At 42.8% G+C, this 24,995-nt stretch overlaps 1 protein-coding gene across 9 annotated transcripts in view; it reads left to right on the top strand.

Moving 5' to 3' along the window:
* The window catches only part of ntng1a (netrin g1a), a 154,986-nt gene that overhangs the window by 53,991 nt on the left and 76,000 nt on the right, over nt 1-24,995 (top strand). For all 9 annotated transcript variants that reach the window (XM_071414947.1, XM_071414954.1, XM_071414951.1 and 6 more), the window contains exon 3: nt 15,962-16,605. In XM_071414947.1, the coding sequence (XP_071271048.1) occupies nt 15,962-16,605 (644 nt within the window). The remainder of the gene's footprint in view (nt 1-15,961; nt 16,606-24,995) is intronic.

The raw sequence follows: 24,995 nt of genomic DNA, 5'->3' as shown, positions 1-24,995 counted from the left end.
TCGTCAGCAAGGAGCAGGAGAGGAGAGCACTCCACACTCCCTAAGAGGCCTATGATTACAACCACGCCACATTTAGAGGGTCAGCAGTAATGTGTCGCTAAATGAAGTGTGTCCTCAAACACTGCAGCTGCTGTTGTGTTGCTATTGTGTTCTAAAAGGTCAGACGATTGTGTAGTTCTCTGTAGACTGGGTCAGATTTATATTATGATGTGTTGTTGTGTTTTATAAGGTCAGAATGTTGTGTAGTTTCTCTGTAGACCGGGTCAGATTTATATTATGATGTGTTGTTGTTGTGTTTTATAAGGTCAGAATGTTGTGTAGTTTCTCTGTAGACTGGGTCAGATTTATATTATGATGTGTTGTTGTGTTTTATAAGGTCAGAATGTTGTGTAGTTTCTCTGTAGACCGGGTCAGATTTATATTATGATGTGTTGTTGTTGTGTTTTATAAGGTCAGAATGTTGTGTAGTTTCTCTGTAGACCGGGTCAGATTTATATTATGATGTGTTGTTGTGTTTTATAAGGTCAGAATGTTGTGTAGTTTCTCTGTAGACTGGGTCAGATTTATATTATAATGTGTTGTTGTGTTTTATAAGGTCAGACGATTGTGTAGTTTCTCTGTAGACTGGGTCAGATTTATATTATGATGTGTTGTTGTTGTGTTTTATAAGGTCAGAATGTTGTGTAGTTTCTCTGTAGACTGGGTCAGATTTATATTATGATGTGTTGTTGTTGTGTTTTATAAGGTCAGAATGTTGTGTAGTTTCTCTGTAGACTGGGTCAGATTTATATTATGATGTGTTGTTGTGTTTTATAAGGTCAGACGATTGTGTAGTTTCTCTGTAGACTGGGTCAGATTTATATTATGATGTGTTGTTGTTGTGTTTTATAAGGTCAGAATGTTGTGTAGTTTCTCTGTAGTCTGGGTCAGATTTATATTATGATGTGTTGTTGTGTTTTATAAGGTCAGAATGTTGTGTAGTTTCTCTGTAGACCGGGTCAGATTTATATTATGATGTGTTGTTGTTGTGTTTTATAAGGTCAGAATGTTGTGTAGTTTCTCTGTAGACTGGGTCAAATTTATATTATGATGTGTTGTTGTGTTTTATAAGGTCAGAATGTTGTGTAGTTTCTCTGTAGACCGGGTCAGATTTATATTATGATGTGTTGTTGTGTTTTATAAGGTCAGAATGTTGTGTAGTTTCTCTGTAGACTGGGTCAAATTTATATTATGATGTGTTGTTGTTGTGTTTTATAAGGTCAGAATGTTGTGTAGTTTCTCTGTAGACCGGGTCAGATTTATATTATGATGTGTTGTTGTGTTTTATAAGGTCAGAATGTTGTGTAGTTTCTCTGTAGACCGGGTCAGATTTATATTATGATGTGTTGTTGTGTTTTATAAGGTCAGAATGTTGTGTAGTTTCTCTGTAGACTGGGTCAGATTTATATTATGATGTGTTGTTGTGTTTTATAAGGTCAGAATGTTGTGTAGTTTCTCTGTAGACTGGGTCAGATTTATATTATAATGTGTTGTTGTGTTTTATAAGGTCAGACGATTGTGTAGTTTCTCTGTAGACTGGGTCAGATTTATATTATGATGTGTTGTTGTTGTGTTTTATAAGGTCAGAATGTTGTGTAGTTTCTCTGTAGACTGGGTCAGATTTATATTATGATGTGTTGTTGTTGTGTTTTATAAGGTCAGAATGTTGTGTAGTTTCTCTGTAGACTGGGTCAGATTTATATTATGATGTGTTGTTGTGTTTTATAAGGTCAGACGATTGTGTAGTTTCTCTGTAGACCGGGTCAGATTTATATTATGATGTGTTGTTGTTGTGTTTTATAAGGTCAGAATGTTGTGTAGTTTCTCTGTAGACTGGGTCAAATTTATATTATGATGTGTTGTTGTGTTTTATAAGGTCAGAATGTTGTGTAGTTTCTCTGTAGACCGGGTCAGATTTATATTATGATGTGTTGTTGTGTTTTATAAGGTCAGAATGTTGTGTAGTTTCTCTGTAGACTGGGTCAAATTTATATTATGATGTGTTGTTGTGTTTTATAAGGTCAGAATGTTGTGTAGTTTCTCTGTAGACTGGGTCAGATTTATATTGAAATGTGTTGTTGTTGGATTCAAGGCGCTACAGTAACTACTTCTGGCCCGGGACACAAGGATTTTACTTGAGTTATTTACGAGGATATTTCAATTTGTAGTGACTCTTGAACTTGACTCTTTCAGAAGATGTTTAAAATGCCGAAGTTCAGGGTAACACATTGAACTGTGTCTTAGTATAACTTAGAAGTGAACTATTGTCAACTCAAATATGTGAGAACTATAGAGTACCAGAAGCCTTTTATGTAGAGTCAGCATCTCAGAGACTATCTGAGTCAAGCAATATCAACAAAATGGGAGGCGGTGTATGTGTGTGTGTGTGTGTGTGTCTTTTTGTTTGTTTTTCTATTTGTGACATGATTTTTTATGGCTGTGTATAATGTATGCGCCTTGCTTGGGAAGTGGGTGTGTGTATGTGTGTGTGTGTGTATGTGTGTGTGTGTGTGTGTGTGTGTGTGTGTGTGTGTGTGTGTGTGTGTGTGTGTGTGTGTGTGTGTGTGTGTGTGTGTGTGTGTGTGTGTGTGTGTGTGTGTGTGTGTGTGTGTGTGTGCGTGCGTGTGTGTGCCCTCTTCCATGTGAGTCCAATTGTGCCAGTGTCGTGATCCTGCGAGCCTTGGAGAGGAAAATGGACTGAGCTCTTTTCCCCCAGAGTCATCTGTCAATCATTCTCTTAGATTCAATGGTAAAAAAAGAAGAAGAAGAAGCTTAACTCTCCCAGTAGAATGTCTGAAGAGACCTTCAGTGATCCCACAGACAGACAGAAGTGGCACGAGCTGAATTTAAAGTATCAATCAAAGCAGTTAAATAACCAGACTGGGAATGGCTGCTCTACCCTACGTTTATGACCCTATTGATTTTAATCATCCTAAAAAGTCGCCCCTGGCATTTCAAAAAAGTGGTTTCAAAATGTCTGAATGCTGATGACATCGCCGACATCTTGCATCAGAAAATAGGATTGTTATGAATCACTACAGATGTTAACCCCCCACCCCCACCCCCCCGTGCCTCCAAGATAATTATTCTGTGCTAAATTTACCTCTTGCTGGACACAGAGGGACGAGTCTTAGACCAGTCATTAATTACAATAGATTCTTCCATATATACATGTGGCCTCCAACTGCTAATTAGGTTGAAGTGTTTGACAGGTAGGGCTTGATTTAATCAGCCATGTGTAGTACTGTCCACACACAGTGTGTGTGCGTGTGTGCGCGCGCGTGCGTGTGTGTGCGTGCGTGCGTGCGTGTGCATGCATGCATGTGTGAGTGCACGTGTTTGACGTGTACTGTCCATGTTAATGTGAGATCTGATGGCTCCTATATGTCAGTAAGGGCCTGGGTCAGGCTGGGTCTCCACACCAAAGGACAGTTGCCAAACAGTGGCCTAATGAGACAGTCTACTCCGTATAATGAATGAGTATAGTCATTTATATATACAGTGATATATATATGCATGATTGACATCCATATACATAGTGATATTTGCACAGTAATGTATGGACAGTGATATATGAATGCTACATATTTATGCTTTACATATTGATAGTTTAATTCATATTATTAATGTCCATGTACAAGGGCAGTATAGCTACATTATGTCTGCCACATGTTTTATTTACATTTACATTTAAGTCATTTAGCAGACGCTCTTATCCAGAGCGACTTACAAATTGGTGCATTCACCTTATGATATCCAGTGGAACAACCACTTTACAATAGTGCATCTAACTCTTTTAAGGGGGGGGGGGTTAGAAGGATTACTTTATCCTATCCTAGGTATTCCTTAAAGAGGTGGGGTTTCAGGTGTCTCCGGAAGGTGGTGATTGACTCCGCTGACCTGGCGTCGTGAGGGAGTTTGTTCCACCATTGGGGTGCCAGAGCAGCGAACAGTTTTGACTGGGCTGAGCGGGAACTGTACTTCCTCAGAGGTAGGGAGGCGAGCAGGCCAGAGGTGGATGAACGCAGTGCCCTTGTTTGGGTGTAGGGCCTGATCAGAGCCTGAAGGTACGGAGGTGCCGTTCCCCTCACAGCTCCGTAGGCAAGCACCATGGTCTTGTAGCGGATGCGAGCTTCAACTGGAAGCCAGTGGAGAGAGCGGAGGAGCGGGGTGACGTGAGAGAACTTTTTTTTTTTTTTTTTTTTTTTTTTTTTATGAACTGAACACAAGGACACTGTAAATATGTGTTGTCCTTGAAAGCCGATGCCTCGGGTGACGTTGTCCGTCAGGTGAGCAGCCAGCGGAAACATTTTATTGGGGAATCAGATGTATTCATGTAATTCAAGTGTTGCAGTAGCAGGACCCAGACTCACTTAACTCAGCCTGATCTGCCATACAGTTACTGTAACATGATCTCAACCTGGACCCTGGCAGACAGGGTAGTGTACTTGGAGAGGGTATTCTCTCTCTCTCTCTCTCTCTCTCTCTCTCTCTCTCTCTCTCTCTCTCTCTCTCTCTCTCTCTCTCTCTCTCTCTCTCTCTCTCTCTCTCTCTCTCTCTCTCTCTCTCTCTCTCTCTCTCTCTCTCTCTCTCTCTCTCTCTCTCACCATCTTTCATTATGAACTGAATATACTGTGTGTTAATTCCCACAATCCTGTCCTCTTATGGACCAGGTTGGGGTTTTCATTGGTAATAACACTGAAACCTGTACGGTAATGTGTATGTGTGTGCCTGCGTGTCACAGGGTTGGGTTATCAGCTCGGTCTGTCTGGGAGGCTTATACAGGATGTAGGGTTATTATATTACACCTTATCAAGAGAGAGAGAGAAGGAGAACGAAAGAAAGAAAGAGAAAGAAAGAAAGACAGATTGAGAGAGAGCGACAATGAGGGAGAGAAAAAGAGAAGGATGGAAGTGTAGTCTCTCAGTCAGTGTCAAATCACCAGGGATGTATTTGAGAAGAGAGCCTAGGAACTAGATCTTGCTGCAATGTGTCGGCCTTGATGCAGAAACCTGCACATAGCAGCCTTTTTCATATAGGCTGTGTTGCACAATGAATGTAGACTTCCGGTTATTGAGTCACTTATCATGTTGTTAGCCCAGTTGGATTCTGCTACTGTAGCTATTAGGATGCTGTTTGAATGTCAGCTCCATAACAGATAATTGACTGTAGTGAGGACGATGGAGTTTCTTAATGGTTCACTCATAGTGGTCCAGAGTTGTCTCCGATAATGGTGTGTCGTATGATGATGTCTGGATGACGCTAGACTCGCCAGGTCTCAATATACAATATACTTCTCTCAGTTCAAAAGTGAACCTCATTAGCTAAATGTTAAGATTTTTTATCTTTGATTTGTGAAACAGTGTAAAAGTGCTTTAATGTCGAATGTCTGCAAACTTCCTCTTACCAAGACATAAAAACACAAGTGACTTTTAGTTCATTGAACTGGATAAATAATTATGACTGTGTTTTCCACGGGTGGAGAATCTTTCTGATCCTAAAGAGAGGGGGGAGACCATCCTTCTGGGACCTCAGGGTTGAGGCAGGCATTCCCTGTTACTATTAAAGTACTCAGAGCAGGAAGAATAATTTAATAGGATCTCTGTGTAAATTTGTCATTTTACTTTGAAAATGTATTACCTTTAACGTGGCATAAACACAACCAGTCATGGTGTTTTCATATGATTGTCAAAAAAATCACTTCAATAGGCACCTGTAAGTGTGGCCCCCTGCGCACGTTCATCCAGTCTAAAATAATTCCAGCATCCATACAGTGCACTGTGCACCCGCCATTTAATGAATGGAAAGAGACATCTGTTAAAACAATCTGTAATAAAGTCTAAGGAATGCATGACGTTCAGTGATTGTCATTCATTAGGCCCACACTTGTAAATGGAATTGATGCGTCCACTGCTGTCCGTGCACGTCTCGGTCTCGGCCACTCATCTCTGCCTTTGTGAAATGTCACTTTTATCGTCGAAACCACACTGTATTTTGGAGCGTATTCCACACATGTTCAAGTCCCTTTTTCCTACGACTGACGTGCAATAATGATAAGTAATGTTGTAATAGCCTACAGTTTTCTTGACATCTTTGTTTAATTATTGTGATAGGCTCATGTTTTACCGGCACGGTGTACCCTCACTATTTATTTTGCCAGTACTCCGAACCGGACCGTACCGGATTACTTTCACCCCAACTGTTTTTGCTAACCAAGCATGCCTTAGGGTGACTTAGACTTCTTTGCTGAACTGAAAGGCATTGGCTCTGGGTCTCTGAGAACTGTTGAGACCCTGATCAGGTCAGACTAAAGCCTACTTTTACCACACAATGCCTGGGACTGCCTGGCACGGACAACAGCAAGCAACAGCTAGGATGGCACAATGATACTTACTTTCACTGGACTTGTAATGCATACTGCTTTTACGTTGCTCTATTTTACAGCGATGCAATTCAATAGTTGTAGTTGAAATATGGACACCAATGTTTTATTTACGAAGTCATTTTGTCGTGTTGCAAGCAGTGGGGAAACTATTTGAGATGTGCTGCTGTAGTTTCAAACTTAAATGAAACATGTTGAGCTTCGTTGTCTGTGGACATGTTATTTGGACTTGCTGTTTGAAAAAGGTACTTTAAAGTTGATCCTTACCACCATACCAATATATCCCCCTTTTATGCTCCCAGAAAACTTTATTCTGAACATTTGCCACAACAAGAAGATCCCTACCTGGGAGAGCGAGATAGGTAGGTAGATAGATAGATAGATAGATAGATAGATAGATAGATAGATAGATAGATAGATAGATAGATAGATAGATAGATAGATAGATAGATAGATAGATAGATAGATAGATAGATAGATAGATAGCTAGATAGATAGATAGATAGATAGATAGATAGATAGATAGATAGATAGATAGATAGATAGATAGATAGATAGATAGATAGATAGATAGATAGATAGATAGATAGATAGATAGATATAGATGGAAGGAATGCAGTTTGGAAACCTACCAAAAAACAATTAGGCAACAGCAAATTCAATCCCTTTTAGACAACTTCCTGGGTAAAATGTTCCACTGCAATAGTGAAGGTGTAAACTTGGCAGTAGAAAATCTTAACAGTATATTTGACCTCTCAGCTTCCCTATCAAATCTAAAAATCTCAAATAGAAAACCGAAGAAAATGAACAACAATGACAAATGGTTTGATAAAGAATGCAAAAATCTAAGAAATAAATTGAGGAACCTGTCCAACCAAAAACATAGAGACCCGGAAAACCTGAGTCTACGCCTTCACTATGGCGAATCACTAAAACAATACAGAAATACACTACGGAAAAAGAAGGAACAGCACGTCAGAAATCAGCTCAATGTAATTGAAGACTCCATAGACTCTAACCAATTCTGGGAAAATTGGAAAACACTAAACAAACAACAACACGAAGAATTATCTATCCAAAATGGAGATGTATGGGTAAACCACTTCTCCAATCTTTTTGGCTCTATAACAAAGAATAAAGAACAAAAACATATACATGATCAAATACAAATCCTAGAATCAACTATTAAAGACTACCAGAACCCATTGGATTCTCCAATTACCTTGAATGAGTTACAGGACAAAATAAAAACCCTCAAACCCAAAAAGGCCTGTGGTGTTGATGGTATCCTTAATGAAATGATCAAATATACAGACAACAAATTCCAATTGGCTATACTAAAACTCTTTAACATCGTCCTTAGCTCTGGCATCTTCCCCAATATTTGGAACCAAGGACTGATCACCCCAATCCACAAAAGTGGAGACAAATTTGACCCCAATAACTACCGTGGAATATGCGTCAACAGTAACCTTGGGAAAATACTCTGCATTATCATTAACAGCAGACTCGTACATTTCCTCAATGAAAACAATGTACTGAGCAAATGTCAAATTGGCTTTTTACCAAATTACCGTACAACAGACCATGTATTCACCCTACACACCCTAATTGACAACCAAACAAACCAAAACAAAGGCAAAGTCTTCTCATGCTTTGTTGATTTCAAAAAAGCCTTCGACTCAATTTGGCATGAGGGTCTGCTATACAAATTGATGGAAAGTGGTGTTGGGGGTAAAACATACGACATTATAAAATCCATGTACACAAACAACAAGTGTGCGGTTAAAATTGGCAAAAAACACACACATTTCTTCACACAGGGTCGTGGGGTGAGACAGGGATGCAGCTTAAGCCCCACCCTCTTCAACATATATATCAACGAATTGGCGCGGGCACTAGAACAGTCTGCAGCACCCGGTCTCACCCTACTAGAATCCGAAGTCAAATGTCTACTGTTTGCTGATGATCTGGTGCTTCTGTCACCAACCAAGGAGGGCCTACAGCAGCACCTAGATCTTCTGCACAGATTCTGTCAGACCTGGGCCCTGACAGTAAATCTCAGTAAGACCAAAATAATGGTGTTCCAAAAAAGGTCCAGTCACCAGGACCACAAATTCCATCTAGACACCGTTGCCCTAGAGCACACAAAAAACTATACATACCTCGGCCTAAACATCAGCACCACAGGTAACTTCCACAAAGCTGTGAACGATCTGAGAGACAAGGCAAGAAGGGCCTTCTATGCCATCAAAAGGAACATAAATTTCAACATACCAATTAGGATCTGGCTAAAAATACTTGAATCAGTCATAGAGCCCATTGCCCTTTATGGTTGTGAGGTCTGGGGTCCGCTCACCAACCAAGATTTCACAAAATGGGACAAACACCAAATTGAGACTCTGCATGCAGAATTCTGCAAAAATATCCTCCGTGTACAACGTAGAACACCAAATAATGCATGCAGAGCAGAATTAGGCCGATACCCACTAATTATCAAAATCCAGAAAAGAGCCGTTAAATTCTACAACCACCTAAAAGGAAGCGATTCCCAAACCTTCCATAACAAAGCCATCACCTACAGAGAGATGAACCTGGAGAAGAGTCCCCTAAGCAAGCTGGTCCTAGGGCTCTGTTCACAAACACAAACACACCCCACAGAGCCCCAGGACAACAGCACAATTAGACCCAACCAAATCATGAGAAAACAAAAAGATAATTACTTGACACATTGGAAAGAATTAACAAAAAAACAGAGCAAACTAGAATGCTATTTGGCCCTAAACAGAGAGTACACAGTGGCAGAATACCTGACCACTGTGACTGACCCAAACTTAAGGAAAGCTTTGACTATGTACAGACTCAGTGAGCATAGCCTTGCTATTGAGAAAGGCCGCCGTAGGCAGACATGGCTCTCAAGAGAAGACAGGCTATGTGCACACTGCCCACAAAATGAGGTGGAAACTGAGCTGCACTTCCTAACCTCCTGCCCAATGTATGACCATATTAGAGAGACATATTTCCCTCAGATTACACAGATCCACAAAGAATTCGAAAACAAATCCAATTTTGATAAACTCCCATATCTACTGGGTGAAATTCCACAGTGTGCCATCACAGCAGCAAGATTTGTGACCTGTTGCCACAAGAAAAGGGCAACCAGTGAAGAACAAACACCACTGTAAATACAACCCATATTTATGTTTATTTATTTTAACTTGTGTGCTTTAACCATTTGTACATTGTTACAACACTGCATATATATAATATGACATTTGTAATGTCTTTATTGTTTTGAAACTTCTGTATGTGTAATGTTTACTGTTCATTTTTATTGTTTATTTGACTTTTGTATATTACCTACCTCACTTGCTTTGGCAATGTTAACACATGTTTCCCATGCCAATAAAGCCCCTTGAATTGAATTGAATAGATATAGATAGATAGATAGATAGATAGATAGATAGATAGATAGATAGATAGATAGATAGATAGATAGATAGATAGATAGATAGATAGATAGATAGATAGATAGATAGATAGATAGATAGATAGATAGATAGATAGATAGATAGATAGATAGATAGATAGATAGATAGATACCATTGTCATTACGGGTGTGTGTCCAGGAATGGTTCCACGAACATGACAGTGAATTCAGCTTCCTGCGGTGGCCTGCCCAGTCACCAGATGGAACAAGATATTCGGAGTAGAGATCCACTACCAGCCAACTTGACACAACAGTGGGGGGATTGGAGTCAACATGGGCATGGGCATCCATGTGGAACGCTTTCGACACCTTGTAGAGTCCATGCCCCAACGAATTGAGGCTGTTCTGAGGGCAAAGGGGGGAGGTGTTCTTAATGATTTGACCACTCAGTGTAGATGAAATAAGATACTGTGGTTAAAATGTGTTGAAAGTATCACCTCGCATCTGAGAAATATCTACCATCTCTTAACGTAAGAGCTATATCTACTGTCATGCCTCCCATCCATATCACAAGTGCACCCTGTAGAGCTCTCAATGACATATAAAATATAATAGAATATAAAATTGTTTTTATATCCTACGAATGCGCTGAGGGAGGTTGCAGAGGCTTCCACACGTTGTTTTAAGGCTCATGAATCTGCTAAATGGTCAGCTGTGGAGTGTGATAGGTGGAACCGTGGACATTTACACATGGTCTCGCCTCATAACCCTCTCTATGGGAGGGTTCACCTGCACTGCAGCGAGGATACACGACACGCACGCACACAGCAGCATTAGATCAGTATTGAATTTCCCTTCCACTGCTAGCAACAAATATAATATTTTATCAGCTCACCTTTGAGACATCAAATCTCTCTCTCTCTCTCTCTCTCTCTCTCTCTCTCTCTCTCTCTCTCTCTCTCTCTCTCTCTCTCTCTCTCTCTCTCTCTCTCTCTCTCTCTCTCTCTCTCTCTCTCTCTCTCTCTCTCTCTCTCTCTCCCATTTCCAAACCAAGGTGCCAGGTATCATTGTTAGATGTTACATGGATAATGTCTCTTGGTGTGAATGAGTAGGGCAGAATATTTGCTGTTTCTCTCTCTCTCTTTCTCTCTTTCATATTGACCACCATGTAGTCGTGTTGACCCCTGCCTGACCCTGAGCTGTTTGAAAATGTAATTGTAATCCATGACAGGATTTAGCAGGGATCTATCACCTCACTGTAATCTGGGCGACAGCTTCCGATATTCACACAGCGTTGAGGTTAAACCCAAGTGTCTGTGTCAACCAGCGCCAAGCGCCAAACCCCAAGAGAGAGACTTTACTTATGATGTTAGTATGGCCAGGAAGGAGGGAAAGAGAGAGCGAGAGAGAGATAGAGAGAGAGAGAGAGAGAGGCAGGGAGGGAGACAATAGAGGGAGAGAGAGAGAGGCAGGGAGGGAGACAAGAGAGAGAGAGAGAGGCAGGGAGGGAGACAACAGAGAGAGAGAGAGAGGCAGGGAGGGAGACAAGATAGAGAGAGAGAGAGAGAGAGGCAGGGAGGGAGGGAGACAAGAGAGAGAGATGAGAGAGCACTGCTTCAATCGAGCCCATGAGCCAGTGCAGAAATCTATCCTCACACACAAGGTCTCATTAATGGAGGAGGGATAGGTTTAACCCCAACCTGGCTACTGAGAGGGGAGGGAAATAAGATGGGGGGTGGAAAATAGAGGTTGGTAGGGAGGGAGGGAGGAAGGGAGGAAGGGAGGGGAAAAGAAAGACTGGAAAGTTGTGTGATTTTTTCCCCTCATTCAGACAGAGGGACCTTGGCCAGATTTCTACTAACTGTCCTTTCGAAGGGCTGTCTTACATGACATCACCTGAAACCCTGACTGTGCCATGTGGTGGGGGGATTTATTTTTCTCATTAGGATTTCCTCATCTGGGCCATCTGGATTGTTTACTGATAAACTCTAGCAAACACTATAATCCATCTGTGTGTGTGTGTGTGCGCGCGTGTGTGTGTGCGCGTGCGTGTGTGTTCAATACTGGTGTTTGTACAGCAAAGATCACAGAGGAAAGATCATAGAGGATAAGCAAAACACAATTGTTGAATAGAATATAATTAGACACGTTAGACAAATAATCTGGATGACTCATAAAACATGTCATCAAAAATTATGTCAGCAGCGTCAGTGTTTTGTGATCAACACCATTACAATATGTACTTTTTAAGGAATCCTTGGACTGGACTGTTTCCTGTTTGTGTTAGTGTGAAAAATAAAGAGAAAGAGAGAGGGAGTGAGTGAGAGCAGGAGAGAGAGAGAGAGAGAGAGCAGGAGAGAGAGAGAGAGCAGGAGAGAGAGAGAGAGAGAGAGAGAGAGAGAGAGAGAGCAACAGGAGGGAGGGAGCAATCTGTGATCTGGGTTACAAGTCAGAAACATCTGTCACACAAAAGGATTTGTTTGATTGGTTGGGCCCATACATCACGCCTGCCTGTCAGTGGCCACTAAATTTATATTCCCCAAGTCACATCCTTTATCAGTGATCACGTAAGGGGGAGGTCTGGGCTGCCAGGGCTGCACAGCCATTTCTTATTCACTTTAACACCACCTTCCCTCGGCCTAAATACCATGAAGCACGGCCCAAAGCATGGGGTTGGGGTTGGTCAGTCCAGCTCTTCAATTATATACAATACCTTCTTCTATTGAACTATAAATAGTCTCGCTCGTACTAATCCTATACTCTTGATCATTATAGAATCATTATATTCTTTGTCTTTTAGATTTATATCGTTTTTTTTCATCTTTTGATATAATAGATATGTTTGATTATGAGATACAGATAAGCTAATTTTGGTGGGATGTTTGTGGAATAGTACTGGTTGGGTTTTACACAATAGCATGTGTTATTTTGTCAAGTGAATGTTTGCGTTTCCAGCTGAAATAGAGACAAACAGTTTTAACCTGATTGGTATAGACATAACAAATAAAGCGTTTCAAATAGTAGAAACCAGCTCTTCCATCTCTCCCTAGTGTGTGTTAGGCAAATTGCTCTATCTGTTATGTGTCTCCTTGGGAAAGCCTTGGTTGGCCAACCATGAGAAAACCACTTCCCGACGATGACCCAACCAACCACATTTGTCTAGAGAACAACAAGAGAACGAAAGAAAAGAAAGGCTGGAACTACTGTGATTCATTACGGGGCTGTTTTTGTCTCAGTCAGGAGGTGAAATTAGGCAGAACGTTGTAAATAGACACAGCAACAATTAGAGCTGCCCTGTGAAGATAGTACCGACCCCCCCCCCCCCCCCAACACACACACCAATACCCCCCCAGCACACACACACCTACACGTTCCTATCTCTCTTCATCACCGACATCGGGGATTAGATTAACCTAGTGTGTTTTGGGGGGTCACTGATACCATTAGCACCAATTTAGCATGACCTCTCCGCTCCACTACCTCCATCCAGCAGATAGCAGCTCCAGTCAGTCATCACTGTAATCTATGGCTGCTGTCTTGTCCCTCGTCTGCTGCTGCTAGTTGATCAGATTAGGATTAATAGAAACATCTTCGGTAATTACGTATGGATAGGGTGGAGCTGTGTAGCAGCGAAGCTCGCAAGCTGCAATGTCAATTATTATAATGTTTCGCCAAACCATTTATCGGCTAATAGAGCTGTCAGTGCCATAAAATAAAACAGAAGTCTCACCATTGATTTCCACTGGGCTGCGGTGCTCAGCGCTTTATCTCCTATCTGAAGGAAGGAGTGGTCCCGTACAGCGTGACCGGAGAGTGAGGGTATTGATTTTCATAAGGCTGTATTTTGTGAGTATGGAGGAGACAGTAATGAAAGGTTTTAACCTGTGTGTTTGGAGATCTCCACAGCTAGCCAAGGTTGCCAGGTGCTACGCTGCAGATTTCCAGCCTCTGGTGAAAGAAATTGATGAGGATACATCTTTGTCTGATGAGACTAAATGTGTATGGAGGTCTGTGTGTATGTGTGTCCGCGCGTGTGTGTCCCGCCAAAGTAACACATATTTTCATGAGATTTAGGTTTCAACCGAGTAAATATTACAAAACTCAGAAACATGCTTCCCGTAGATCGAGTACATAACGCCACGTTGTTTTTTATCTACCTTGACTATGGAAACCTGAGTGTTCCACTTCTTTTGAATAATCCAGTCCAATGTGCCCAGGGGCATCCAGAGGATGGTATCCCACAATTCCTTTATAGTTCTTTTCTAATCCCCAAAGTCCCAGTAACCTACAGCTAACGAGCCCTCTGTAGACACAGTACAGGGTAGCAGATGGCAGGTAATGGCAGCCCTAACCTCCTGACTGTGTCGCCCATTGAAACGCAAGTGGAAATTTCCGCTGCCAGCCCTCCTCTCACAGCCTACTGCTCACTGCCTGGTTCCCTTTGTCCAGCGCTCAGAGGACTGTGGGGGATTGGCTAGACAGGATATTAATGTGACTCTGGGCCAGTTAGAAGGCTAAATGCCCGGCACAGACATGTTTTATCCTCACCTTGCCTTGGAGGACAAGAAAAAACGGCAAAGCTTATTAGCAGGAACATATTTTTTTTCTCTCTCTCTTTCTCTCTCTCTCTCTCTCTCTCTCTCGCTCTCTCTCTTTCCTTTTTCTTGTATCTCTCTCTCTTTCTCACTCTCTCCTTTTGTCTTCCTGCCTTCTTTTCCTGTCCTACATCACCTGGACAGAGAGCGCTCCTCCCCTCTTATATCGCCCTGGCCACAGAACCACACAAACACTGACATCTCCTACCTAATCAAGTGGTGGATTATCTTGTTCTGATAAATTGGAGGAGCGTCTCTGTTGAAAGGTCCTTCCTGAAGTACCCCCCTCCCCTTAGTCCAACGGCCGACTGCAGGCTGTAGCCCCGGGGAAAGAAGAACATGGCGGTGTAACGATTTGTGGCAAACCGTACCAATGTTTTGAGGAGGTTGTTTTCTAGAGGAAAGGGTCTTGATGAATCTGAGGCGTTGCCTGCTCACCTGCCTGCCTGCCTCTTTTAAAAAGAGCAAGAGAGGGAAAGAGAGAGGGAGAGAGAGATCCTTTAAGTTATGCTCTCTGCCTTCCTTTGCTCTCCCTCTCTCTGGCTTGATACCCTTGACTTTGAACTGGAGGTTGGATGATATATTTTTCATCCTTCAATGACAGAATTGACAAAAGGCACACCTCTTGAGTTTCCCAGCCATTAAATTCAGATTGAGCCAGGCTTTATGCAAAAAAAAATATTGTGGAAAGATGGCGGGCTATTCTCCACTTGTTAGATTGACCTTCATGTTATACCTGCTACTTACGAGGAAATTAGGCACCAGGTATTCCTTGCGATTCTCTCTCCACCCCTCTGGACTTCTATATCTGCTGGTGTTTATAATGTTGTGGGTGATAGTGCTTAGCCATAAATGATACAGGGAAGATGATATGAGATACAAATGCAAGACCCTGTCATATTTTTTAAATAATATTTAACCAGGCAAGTCAGTTAAGAACAATGTCTTATTTACAATGACTGCCTACCCCGGCCAAACCCTAACCCAGACGACACTGGGCCAATTATGTGCCGCCCTATGGGACTCCCAATCACGGCCAGTTGTGATACAGCCTGGAATTGAACCAGGGTCCATAATGACACCTCTAGCACTGAGATGCAGTGCCTTAGACCACTGCACCACACGGGAGCTCCTTTGGTTCTTGCAGTCTGGCTATGAGAAGAGGGGTGTTGTAAGTCCGTGGTGGAGGGGTGACTTCTTCGAAACGTCCCCATAAAACATGAATGTGTCTCCGGGTGTTTTCTAATAGGCTAGCCCCTCATTTAGATTCATTTAGTACCACAGCTGGAGCCCTGGACCCAACATCACATCAATACTATTGAAATGATGCAGAGTCATGGTCGTACTAGGGCTCTGTGCTGTATACTGCATGGACGTCTATTTCTTTAACCTACACTTGGCTACACATAGAACTCAAGGCTCATAAAAATAATCTTTGGGTACCTGTGTTATTGTTTACCATTTCAATTCCTTAATGTCGTTCTTTCTCTGTCTTTATTTTTCCCTCTCTTTTAGGAGAACCCGTACATGTGTAACAATGAATGTGATGCCGAAAACGAGGACCTGGCCCACCCACCGGAGCTCATGTTCGATTTCGAGGGCCGCAACCCCACAACCTTCTGGCAGTCCAGTTCCTGGAAGAAGTACCCCAAGGCCCTCCTGGTCAACATCACACTGTCGTGGAGCAAAACCATTGAGCTGACCGACGACATCGTGGTCACCTTTGAGTCCGGCCGCCCGGAACAGATGGTTCTGGAGAAATCTCTGGACTACGGTAAGACCTGGCAACCCTACCAGTTCTACGCCACAGACTGTCTGGACGCTTTCACCATGGATGCCAAGACTGTCCAGGACCTGACCCAGCACACTCTCCTAGACATCATCTGCACTGAGGAATACTCCAGGGGCTACGTGTGGAAGTATGACAAGACGGTGCGCTTCGAGATCAAGGACCGCTTTGCACTGTTCGCCGGACCACGGCTCCACAACATGGCGTCCCTCTACGGTCAGTTAGACACCACCAAGAACCTGAGAGACTTCTTCACCATTACAGACCTGAGGGTCCGGCTCCTCCGACCAGCCACAGGGGCCACCATGGTAGACGAGAACAACCTGTCCAGATACTTCTACGCCATCTCTGACATCAAGGTCCAGGGAAGGTAAGCTCTCACAATACATTTTTACTACTTTGTTTTCCGTCGCAGCAGAGGTTGACTGGGTTCACATCCTATTTACTATGTTATGTGTCTTGGTATGTGGCTACAGTGCATATTAGGATCAAGTCACTATTGCCAAATTATAGTTCCTGCACTTGAATGAGTGCATATTAATGCATGTGTGATTCTGGGCAGAAGGATGGATACAGCAGGGTTCAATTAGATAGAAATGAAGGTATTTGAGGTAGATATGTACTGTACATATAGGTAGGGGTAAAGTGACTAGGCAACAGGATATGTAATAGACAGTAACAGCAGCGTATGTGATGAGTCAAAAGAGTTAGTGTAAAAAGGGTCGTTAGTCTATTAGTCTATTACAGAGTTAGTCTATTTAGGAGTCTTATGGCTTGGTGGTAGAAGCTGTTTAGGGTCCTGTTGGTTCCAGATTTGATGCATCGCTACCACTTGCCGTACGATAGCAGAGAGAACAGTCTATGACTTGGGTGGCTGGAGTCTTTGAATATATTTTGGGCCTTCCTCTGACACCGCCTGGTATAGAGGTCCTGGATGGAATGTTGCTCGGCCGCAGTGATGTACTGGGCCGTGCACACAACTCTCTGTAGCGCCTTGCAGTTGAATGCCAAGCAGTTGCCATACCAAGCGGTGATGCAGCCAGTCAAGATGCTCTCAATGGTGCAGCTGTAGAACTTTTTGAGGATCTGAGGGCCCATTCATCTTATCAGCCTCCTGAGGGGGAAGAGGCATTGTCATGCTCTCTTCATGTGTTGGTGTGTGTGGACCATGATAATTCCTCTCAACCCTCTCCACTACAGACCCGTCGATGTGGATGGGGGCATGCTCCGCCCTCCATTTCCTGTAGTCCACGATCAGCTCCTTCGTCTTGCTGACATTGAGGGAGAGGTTGTTATTCGGGCACCACACTAACAGGTCTCTGACCACCTCCTTGTAGGCTGTCTCATCGTTGTCGGTGATCAGGCCTATCACCGTCAAATTTAATGATGGTGTTGGAGTCGTGCGCAGGTACACAGTCTTGGGGGAACAGGGAGTACAGGAGGTGACTAAGCACGCAACCCCGAGGGGCCCTGTGTTGAGGGTCAGCGTGGCGGATGTGTTGTTGCCTACCCTCACCACCCGGGGGAGGCCCGTCAGGAAGTCCAGGATCCAGTTGCAGAGGGAGGTGTTGATTTTTTATAAAGTTTTTTTAATTTGGTATTTATTATGAGAGACAATACAGACAAACAAGTAGAGGGCAAAACACACACTGATCCCCTAACACATCAAACCCACCACAACCCCCCATGCTCAAACAGAGCTCCACCCCAATACCAGACGTAAAGGGGCATGACATAGAACTGGAGCAATATAATCAAATAACGAAAAACAAAGATATAATCAAACAGAAAGGAGAGAAGAGTAAAGATAGGGATACAAATTCTAATTTAGGTTATTTGATGGCGTTGTGAAATTAGCTAGGTCCATGTCTCCTAAAAAGAAAGGGTGCCAGATATTATGACATGTATTTGCAGATCCAATAATGAAACAGCACATTTTCTCTAGCTTGAGATGTTGCATGACTTACTTCTTTAACCTGGCAAGTCAGTTAAGAACTAATTCTTATTTACAATGACGGCCTAGGAACAGTGGGTTAACTGCCTTGTTCAGGAGCAGAACAACAGTTTTTTTTTTAACTTGTCAGCTCAGGGACTCGATCTAGCAACCTTTTGGTTACTGGCGCAACGCTCTAACCACTTGGCTACCTGCCCCCCCTTTATACAATGGCTAAAAGTAGGAGGGAACCCATCCTTCAACTTCAGAAATAGAAGACGTGTAGCTAGAAGAGTAGTACATGCCGGCATGTTGCCCATAGAACTGTTTAGAGCAGGGGTGTCAAACTCATTTCGCATCGTGGGCCACATACGGCCTAGGGAGATGTCAAGTGGGCCGGACCATTAAAATTATACCATACTCTGCTATAAATAACCAAAATATCATGTCTTTCCTTTGTTTTGGTGTAAAGAAGCACAAGAACATTAGGAAAATATAGCTGGCTTTTACCGCTGCTTCACTGACTTCTCGGCTCTGGATGAAAGTTGACTGCTGTTTCCTCAGACCCGCCAGCAATTCGTTAATCTTATCTCTTCTCAGTTGTCCTTGCAAGCCGTCATATTTTTCGCTGTGATGAGTCTCGTAGTGGCGTCGAATATTATATTCCTTCAATACCGAAACTTGTTGCAAACACACCAAGCACGAAGGTTTTCCGTGCATCTCTGTAAATAAATAGGACGTGGTCCATTTTTCTTTGAAAATTCTACACTCCTTATCTACTTTTCTCCGTTTGGATAACGACATTTTGGCTAATGAGGGTGTAGCGGAGAGGTAGAGACCAAGGTATTAACAACGTCGTAACAAGCAGCAGATGGCGCATTGATACCGTCTGCTGTTTTCAGTCTGTCTCAGTGATGCGGCTTGTCTTCTACTCTGATGGAAAGAGTGCGCCCCTTAGCGGATAATCCATGAATTGCAGCGAATTAAAAATATTAATTCCATGTCTTTTATGCATTTTTTCCACTTTCAAATTATCCTGCGGGCCTGATCGAACCTCCTTGGGGGCCGGTTCCGGCCCGCGGGCCGTATGTTTGACACCCCTGGTTTAGAGGGTCCTCCTGTGGTGCCACTCCATAGAACTGTTTAGAGGGGCCTCCTGTGGAGCCACTCTGAACAATGACACAAAGCAGAATGTTCTAGAGGCCTCTACTGTACCATAGAAAACGTCCCAAAAATTGACATCCAGGTAAAATGTCACAGAAGCTGACGTTTTTCTCAATACATTGCAGTAAATTGGAAAAGATGAGTGTCACAGGCTGGACGTTTTTCTCAATACATTGCAGTCAACGGAAAAAGATGAGTGTCACAGGGTCGATGTTGATCTCAGTACATTGGGTTCAATGGGAAAAGATGAGTGTCAAAGGTTTGACTTTTATGGCAATACATAGTAGTCAATGGGAAAAGATAAGCATCAACCAATTCACTGACTGTCTCTGTCTTTCTCACGCTCTACCACCTCTTTATCCCCCCTAATTCTCTCCTTTCTACCTCCCCTTCTTTCACCCCCTCCACCCTCTTCCCCTCTCTCTCCTCTCTCTCCCTCCTCTCCCCTCAATTCTCTCTCCCTCCTTCTTACCCTCCCTCCACTTCCTCTTATCTCTCTCTCCCCCTCCCTCCTCTCTCCCCATCCCTTCTTCACTGTCTCCCTCCCTCTCTGTCTCCCCTTCCCTTACTCCCCCCTTCTCTCTCTCCCTCCTTCCCCTCCATTCTCTCTCCCTCCTTGTTTCCCTGCCTCCCACTTCTCTCATTTCTCGCTCTCCCTCCTCTCTCCCACCTATCTGTCAGTCGACTCTCTCTCTCCCCTCCCTCCTCCCTCTCCCCCTCCCATCCTTCACCCTCTCCCTCTCACTCTCCTCTCTCTCCCTCTCCCTCTCCCTCACTCCTTCTTTCCGTCCCTCCCCTTCCTCTCCATCCCCTCTCCCCATCCCTCCTTCACCCTCTCCCTCCACCCTCACTCTCCACTTTTTTCCCTCTCCTCCCCCTCTATTCTCTCTCCCTCCTTCTTTCCCTGCATTCTCCACCTCATCTCTCTCTCCCTCCTCTCGCCCACAGACAGGCCAACAGACAGACAGACAGACAGACAGACAGACAGACAGACAGACAGACAGACAGACAGACAGACAGACAGACAGACAGACAGACAGACAGACAGACAGACAGACAGACAGACAGGCAGGCAGATTTGATTTGATTTATTAGAATCCCCATTAGCCGACACCAACGGCGACAGCTAGTCTTACTGGGGTCCGACACATAACGAAAAATACATTACAGACAAAAGGAAATTTACATACATTTAAAAACATTGACATGTAGTGTGTGTGTCCATCTAGCAGTCACACATACAGTACCAGTCAAAAGTTTGGACACAACTACTTATTCAGGTTTTTCTTTATTTTTACTATTTTCTACACTGTAGAATAATAGTGAAGACATCAAAACTATGAAATAACACACATGGCATCATGTAGTAAGTGTCAAACAAATCTAAATATATTTTATATTTGAGAATGCCAATAGTGTGCAAAGCTGTCATCAAGGAAAAGGGTGGCTACTTTGAAGAATCTAAAATATACAATATATTTTTATTTGTTAAACACTCTTTTGGTTACTACATGATTCCATATGACTATGCAAACAATTTGGAATTTCCAGCACATTAATGTTTGTAATAAAACAAGAAGTGCCGCAGCGGAATGACTTTACAAGATCTCTAAGCATTACAAGGATATGACTCTGAATATATACAGGCACACCTGTCTGTCTCTTCTATAGATGATATATCCTTCCTTGTATTGTTACTGCTGTATCATCAAATGAATTGTGCCTTCGGAAAGTATTCAGACCCCTTGACTTTTTCCACAGTTTGTTTTACGTTACAGCCTATTTCTAAAATGGATTACATTTTTATAAATCCTCAGCAATCTACACACAATACCCCATAATGACAAAGTGAAAACAGGTTTTTCAAAATTTTTGCACTTTTATTCAAAATAAAAAACAGAAATACCTTATTTACATACAGTTGAAGTCGGAGGTTTAAATACACTTAGGTTGGGGTCATTAAAAATCATTTTTCAACCAGTCCACAAATTTCTTGTTAACAAACTATAGTTTTGGCAAGTCGGTTAGGACATTTTTCCAACAATTGTTGACAGACAGATTATTTCACTTATAATTCACTGTGTCACAATTCCAGTGGATCAGAAGTTTACATACACTAAGTTGACTGTGCCTTTAAACAGCTTGGAAAATTCCAGAAAATTATGTCATGGCTTTAGAAGCTTCTGATAGGCTAATTGACATCATTTGAGTCAATTGGAGGTGTACCTGTGGGTGTATTTCAAGGCCTACCTTCAAACTCAGTGCCCCTTTGCTTGGAAAATCAAAAGAAATCAGCCAAGACCTCAGAAAAAAAATTGTAGACTTCCACAAGTCTTCAAGCAATTTCCAAACGCCTGAAGGTACCACGTTCATCTGTACGAACAATAGTACGCAAGTATAAACACCATGGGACCACGCAGCCGTCATACCGCTCAGGAAGGAGACGCATTCTGTCTCCTAGAGATGAACGTACTTTGGTGCGAAAAGTGCAAATCAATCCCAGAACAACAGCAAAGGACCTTGTGAAGATGCTGGAGTAAACATGTACAAAAGTATCTGTATCCACAGTAAAACGAGTCCTATATATACATACCTGAAAGATCGCTCCGCAAGGAAGAAGCCACTGCTCCAAACCGCCATAAAAAAGCCAGGCTAAGGTTTGCAACTGCACATGGGGACAAAGATCGTACTTTTTGGAGAAATGTCCTCTGGTCTGATGAAACAAAAATAGAACTGTTTGGCCAACATGACCATCATTATGTTTGGAGGAAAAAGGGAGAGGCTTGTAAGCCGAAGAACACCATCCCAACCCTGAAGCACGGGGGTGGCAGCATCATGTAGTGGGGGGTGCTTTGCTGCAGGAGGGACTGGTGCACTTCACAAAATAGATGGCATCTTGAGGAAAGAAAATGATGTGGATATATTGAAGCAACATCTCAAGACATCAGTCAGGAAGTTGTAGTTGGAGACAGCTGATTTTTTTTTAATGGAATATCTTCATAGGCGTACAGAGGCCCATTATCAGCAATTATCACTTCTGTGTTCCAATGGCACGTTGTGTTAGCTAATCCAAGTTTATAATTTTAAAAGGCAAATTTATTGTTAGAAAACCCTTTTGCAGTTATATTAGCACAGCTGAAAACAGTTGTGCTGGTTAAAGAAGCAATAAAACTGTCCTTCTTTAGATTAGTTAAATATATGGAGCATCAGCATTTGTGGGTTCGATTATAGGCTCAAAATGGCTCATCAGTCTATTCTTGTTCTGAGAAATGAAGGCTGTTCCATCCGAGAAATTACCAAGAAACTGAAGATCTTGTACAATGCTTTGTACTACTCCCTTAACAGAACAGCGCGTACATTAGTGTCTAGTTTGAGAAACAGATGCCTCACAAGTCCTCAACTGGCAGCTTCATTAAATAGTACCCGCAAAACACCAGTCTCAACATCAACAGTGAAGAGGCGACTCCAGGATGCTAGAAGGCCAGCATCCCGGAGTCGCCTCTTCACCGTTGACTTTGAGACTGGTGATGTTGAGACAGGAACTTGACCAGTATTGGCCTGGGCCTGTAACTTGGGCCGGTGGTGGATTTTGCAGGCTTGTGGGTGCGCTCCACCTCAATATTCCTGTGGTCCATCTTCAGTTTCTCCAAGATATTTTTTAATTTTAATTTTAATTTCACCTTTATTTAACCAGGTAGGCCAGTTGAGAACAAGTTCTCATTTACAACTGCGACCTGGCCAAGAAAAAGCAAAGCAGTGCGACAAAAACAACAACACAGAGTTACACAAAAAAACAAACGTACAGTCAATAACACAATTAAAAATCTATGTACAGTGTGTGCAAATGTAGAAAAGTAGGGAGGTAAGGCAATACATAGACCATAGAGGCGAAATAATTACAATTTAGCATTAAAACTGGAGTGATAGGTGTGCAGATGATGGTGTGCAAGTAGAGATACTGGGGTGCAAAAGAGCCAGAGAATGAATAACAATATTGGTATGAGGTAGTTGGGTGTGCTATTTACAGATTGGCTGTGTACAGGTACAGTGATTGGTAAGCTTCTCTGACAGCTGATGCTTAAAGTTAGAGAGGGAGATTTAAGACTCTAGCGTCAGTGATATTTGCAATTCGTTCCAGTTATTGGCAGCAAAGAACTGAAACTAAAGGCGGCCAAAGGAAGTGTTGTCTTTGGGGATGACCAGTGAACTATACCTGCTGGAGCGCGTGCTACAGGTGGGTGTTGCTATGGTGACCAGTGAGCTGAGATAAAGCGGGGCTTTACCTAGCAAAGACTTATAGATGATCTGGAGCCAGTGGGTTTGGCGACGAATATGTAGTGAGGGCCAGCCAACAAGAGCATACAGGTCGCAGTGGTGGGTAGTATATGGTGCTTTGGTTACAAAACGGATTTCACTGTGATAGACTACATCCAGTTTGCTGAGTAGAGTGTTGGAGGCTATTTTGTAAATGACATCGCCGAGGTCAAGGATCGGTAGGATAGTCAGTTTTACGAGGGTATGTTTGGCAGCATGAGTGAAGCAGGCTTTGTTGCGAAATAGGAAGCCGATTCTAGATTTAATTTCGGATTGGAGATGCGTAATGTGAGTCTGGAAGGAGAGTTTACAGTCTAACCAGACACCTAAGTATTTGTAGTTGTCCACATATCCTAAGTCAGAACCGTCCAGAGTAGTGATGCTACTCGGGCGGGCGGGTAAGGGAAGCGATCGGTTGAAGAGCATGCATTTAGTTTTCAGGCTGATAATGGGCTGAGTCCACATCTAATGATCTTTAAGTGTTCTAAGGCTGTCAGCTTCCTTAATTAACAAAGTTCCTCTCAGCTCTCTAGCTAACACACTACTTTAATTTGGAGAGCAGCAACCGGCTCAGCTGTTTCTTAGCTGATGGAAGGTAGATCAGAGGTAGAAGCATCGGAACGCGTCGTGTCACCACACTGGTTCTAATTAGTGTTTGATTTATGATGTCTCCGGAGAGGCATACAACGACATAAACACAAGATGATATTAGTCTGTTAGCAGAGCTACACAATGTTTTCACTGTGTCTTTATGCAGTAAAAATAGTTGAAGAGTTGCTGGGGTTTTGACTGAACAGCTGTTTTACACTCCATGGTTTAATTACACTCTACAATTTAACTTAACTATGGTTAAAGGGGAAACAAATGCTTAATTGCATGACGGATCACAGAGAAGTATGCAGAGCAGTGGAACTGGAGCATAACGGCTGCTTTTGGATATTGAAGTGGGTGCCTCATCATTTAGACTTTAAACTGTACTGTGAAGTATGGCACTTATAGTGATTCTCATTGGTGTGCTTAAAAGCATTTAAACCAGTTTAATAGTGGATTCCAGGAAACAGAAAGCAGGGTACACTGTAGCTCACTCTAGTGATATAGTGGTACATATAGCCTGGCTGTGTAGCCTGGCCATATAGCCTGGCCATGTAGCCTAGCCATGGGGTGTAAGCGAGTCTGGTTTTGAATGTCTTACATAGGAAATTGCATTTTTGACTCTTTTTTGTGTGACCAGAAAGGTTACTTGAGCGGGGAGGCTGCCTAGTAGACTCATTCCTCATTTTGACACAATGGTTGGCTATCCCGAGGACCTTCACCCACTTTTCCAGAGCTTGGCCCCGGAGGACGGGGAA

This window comes from Salvelinus alpinus, chromosome 8, assembly GCF_045679555.1.
Source record: "Salvelinus alpinus chromosome 8, SLU_Salpinus.1, whole genome shotgun sequence".
Taxonomy (NCBI): domain Eukaryota; kingdom Metazoa; phylum Chordata; class Actinopteri; order Salmoniformes; family Salmonidae; genus Salvelinus; species Salvelinus alpinus.
This window is presented reverse-complemented; position numbering and strand designations above follow the sequence as displayed.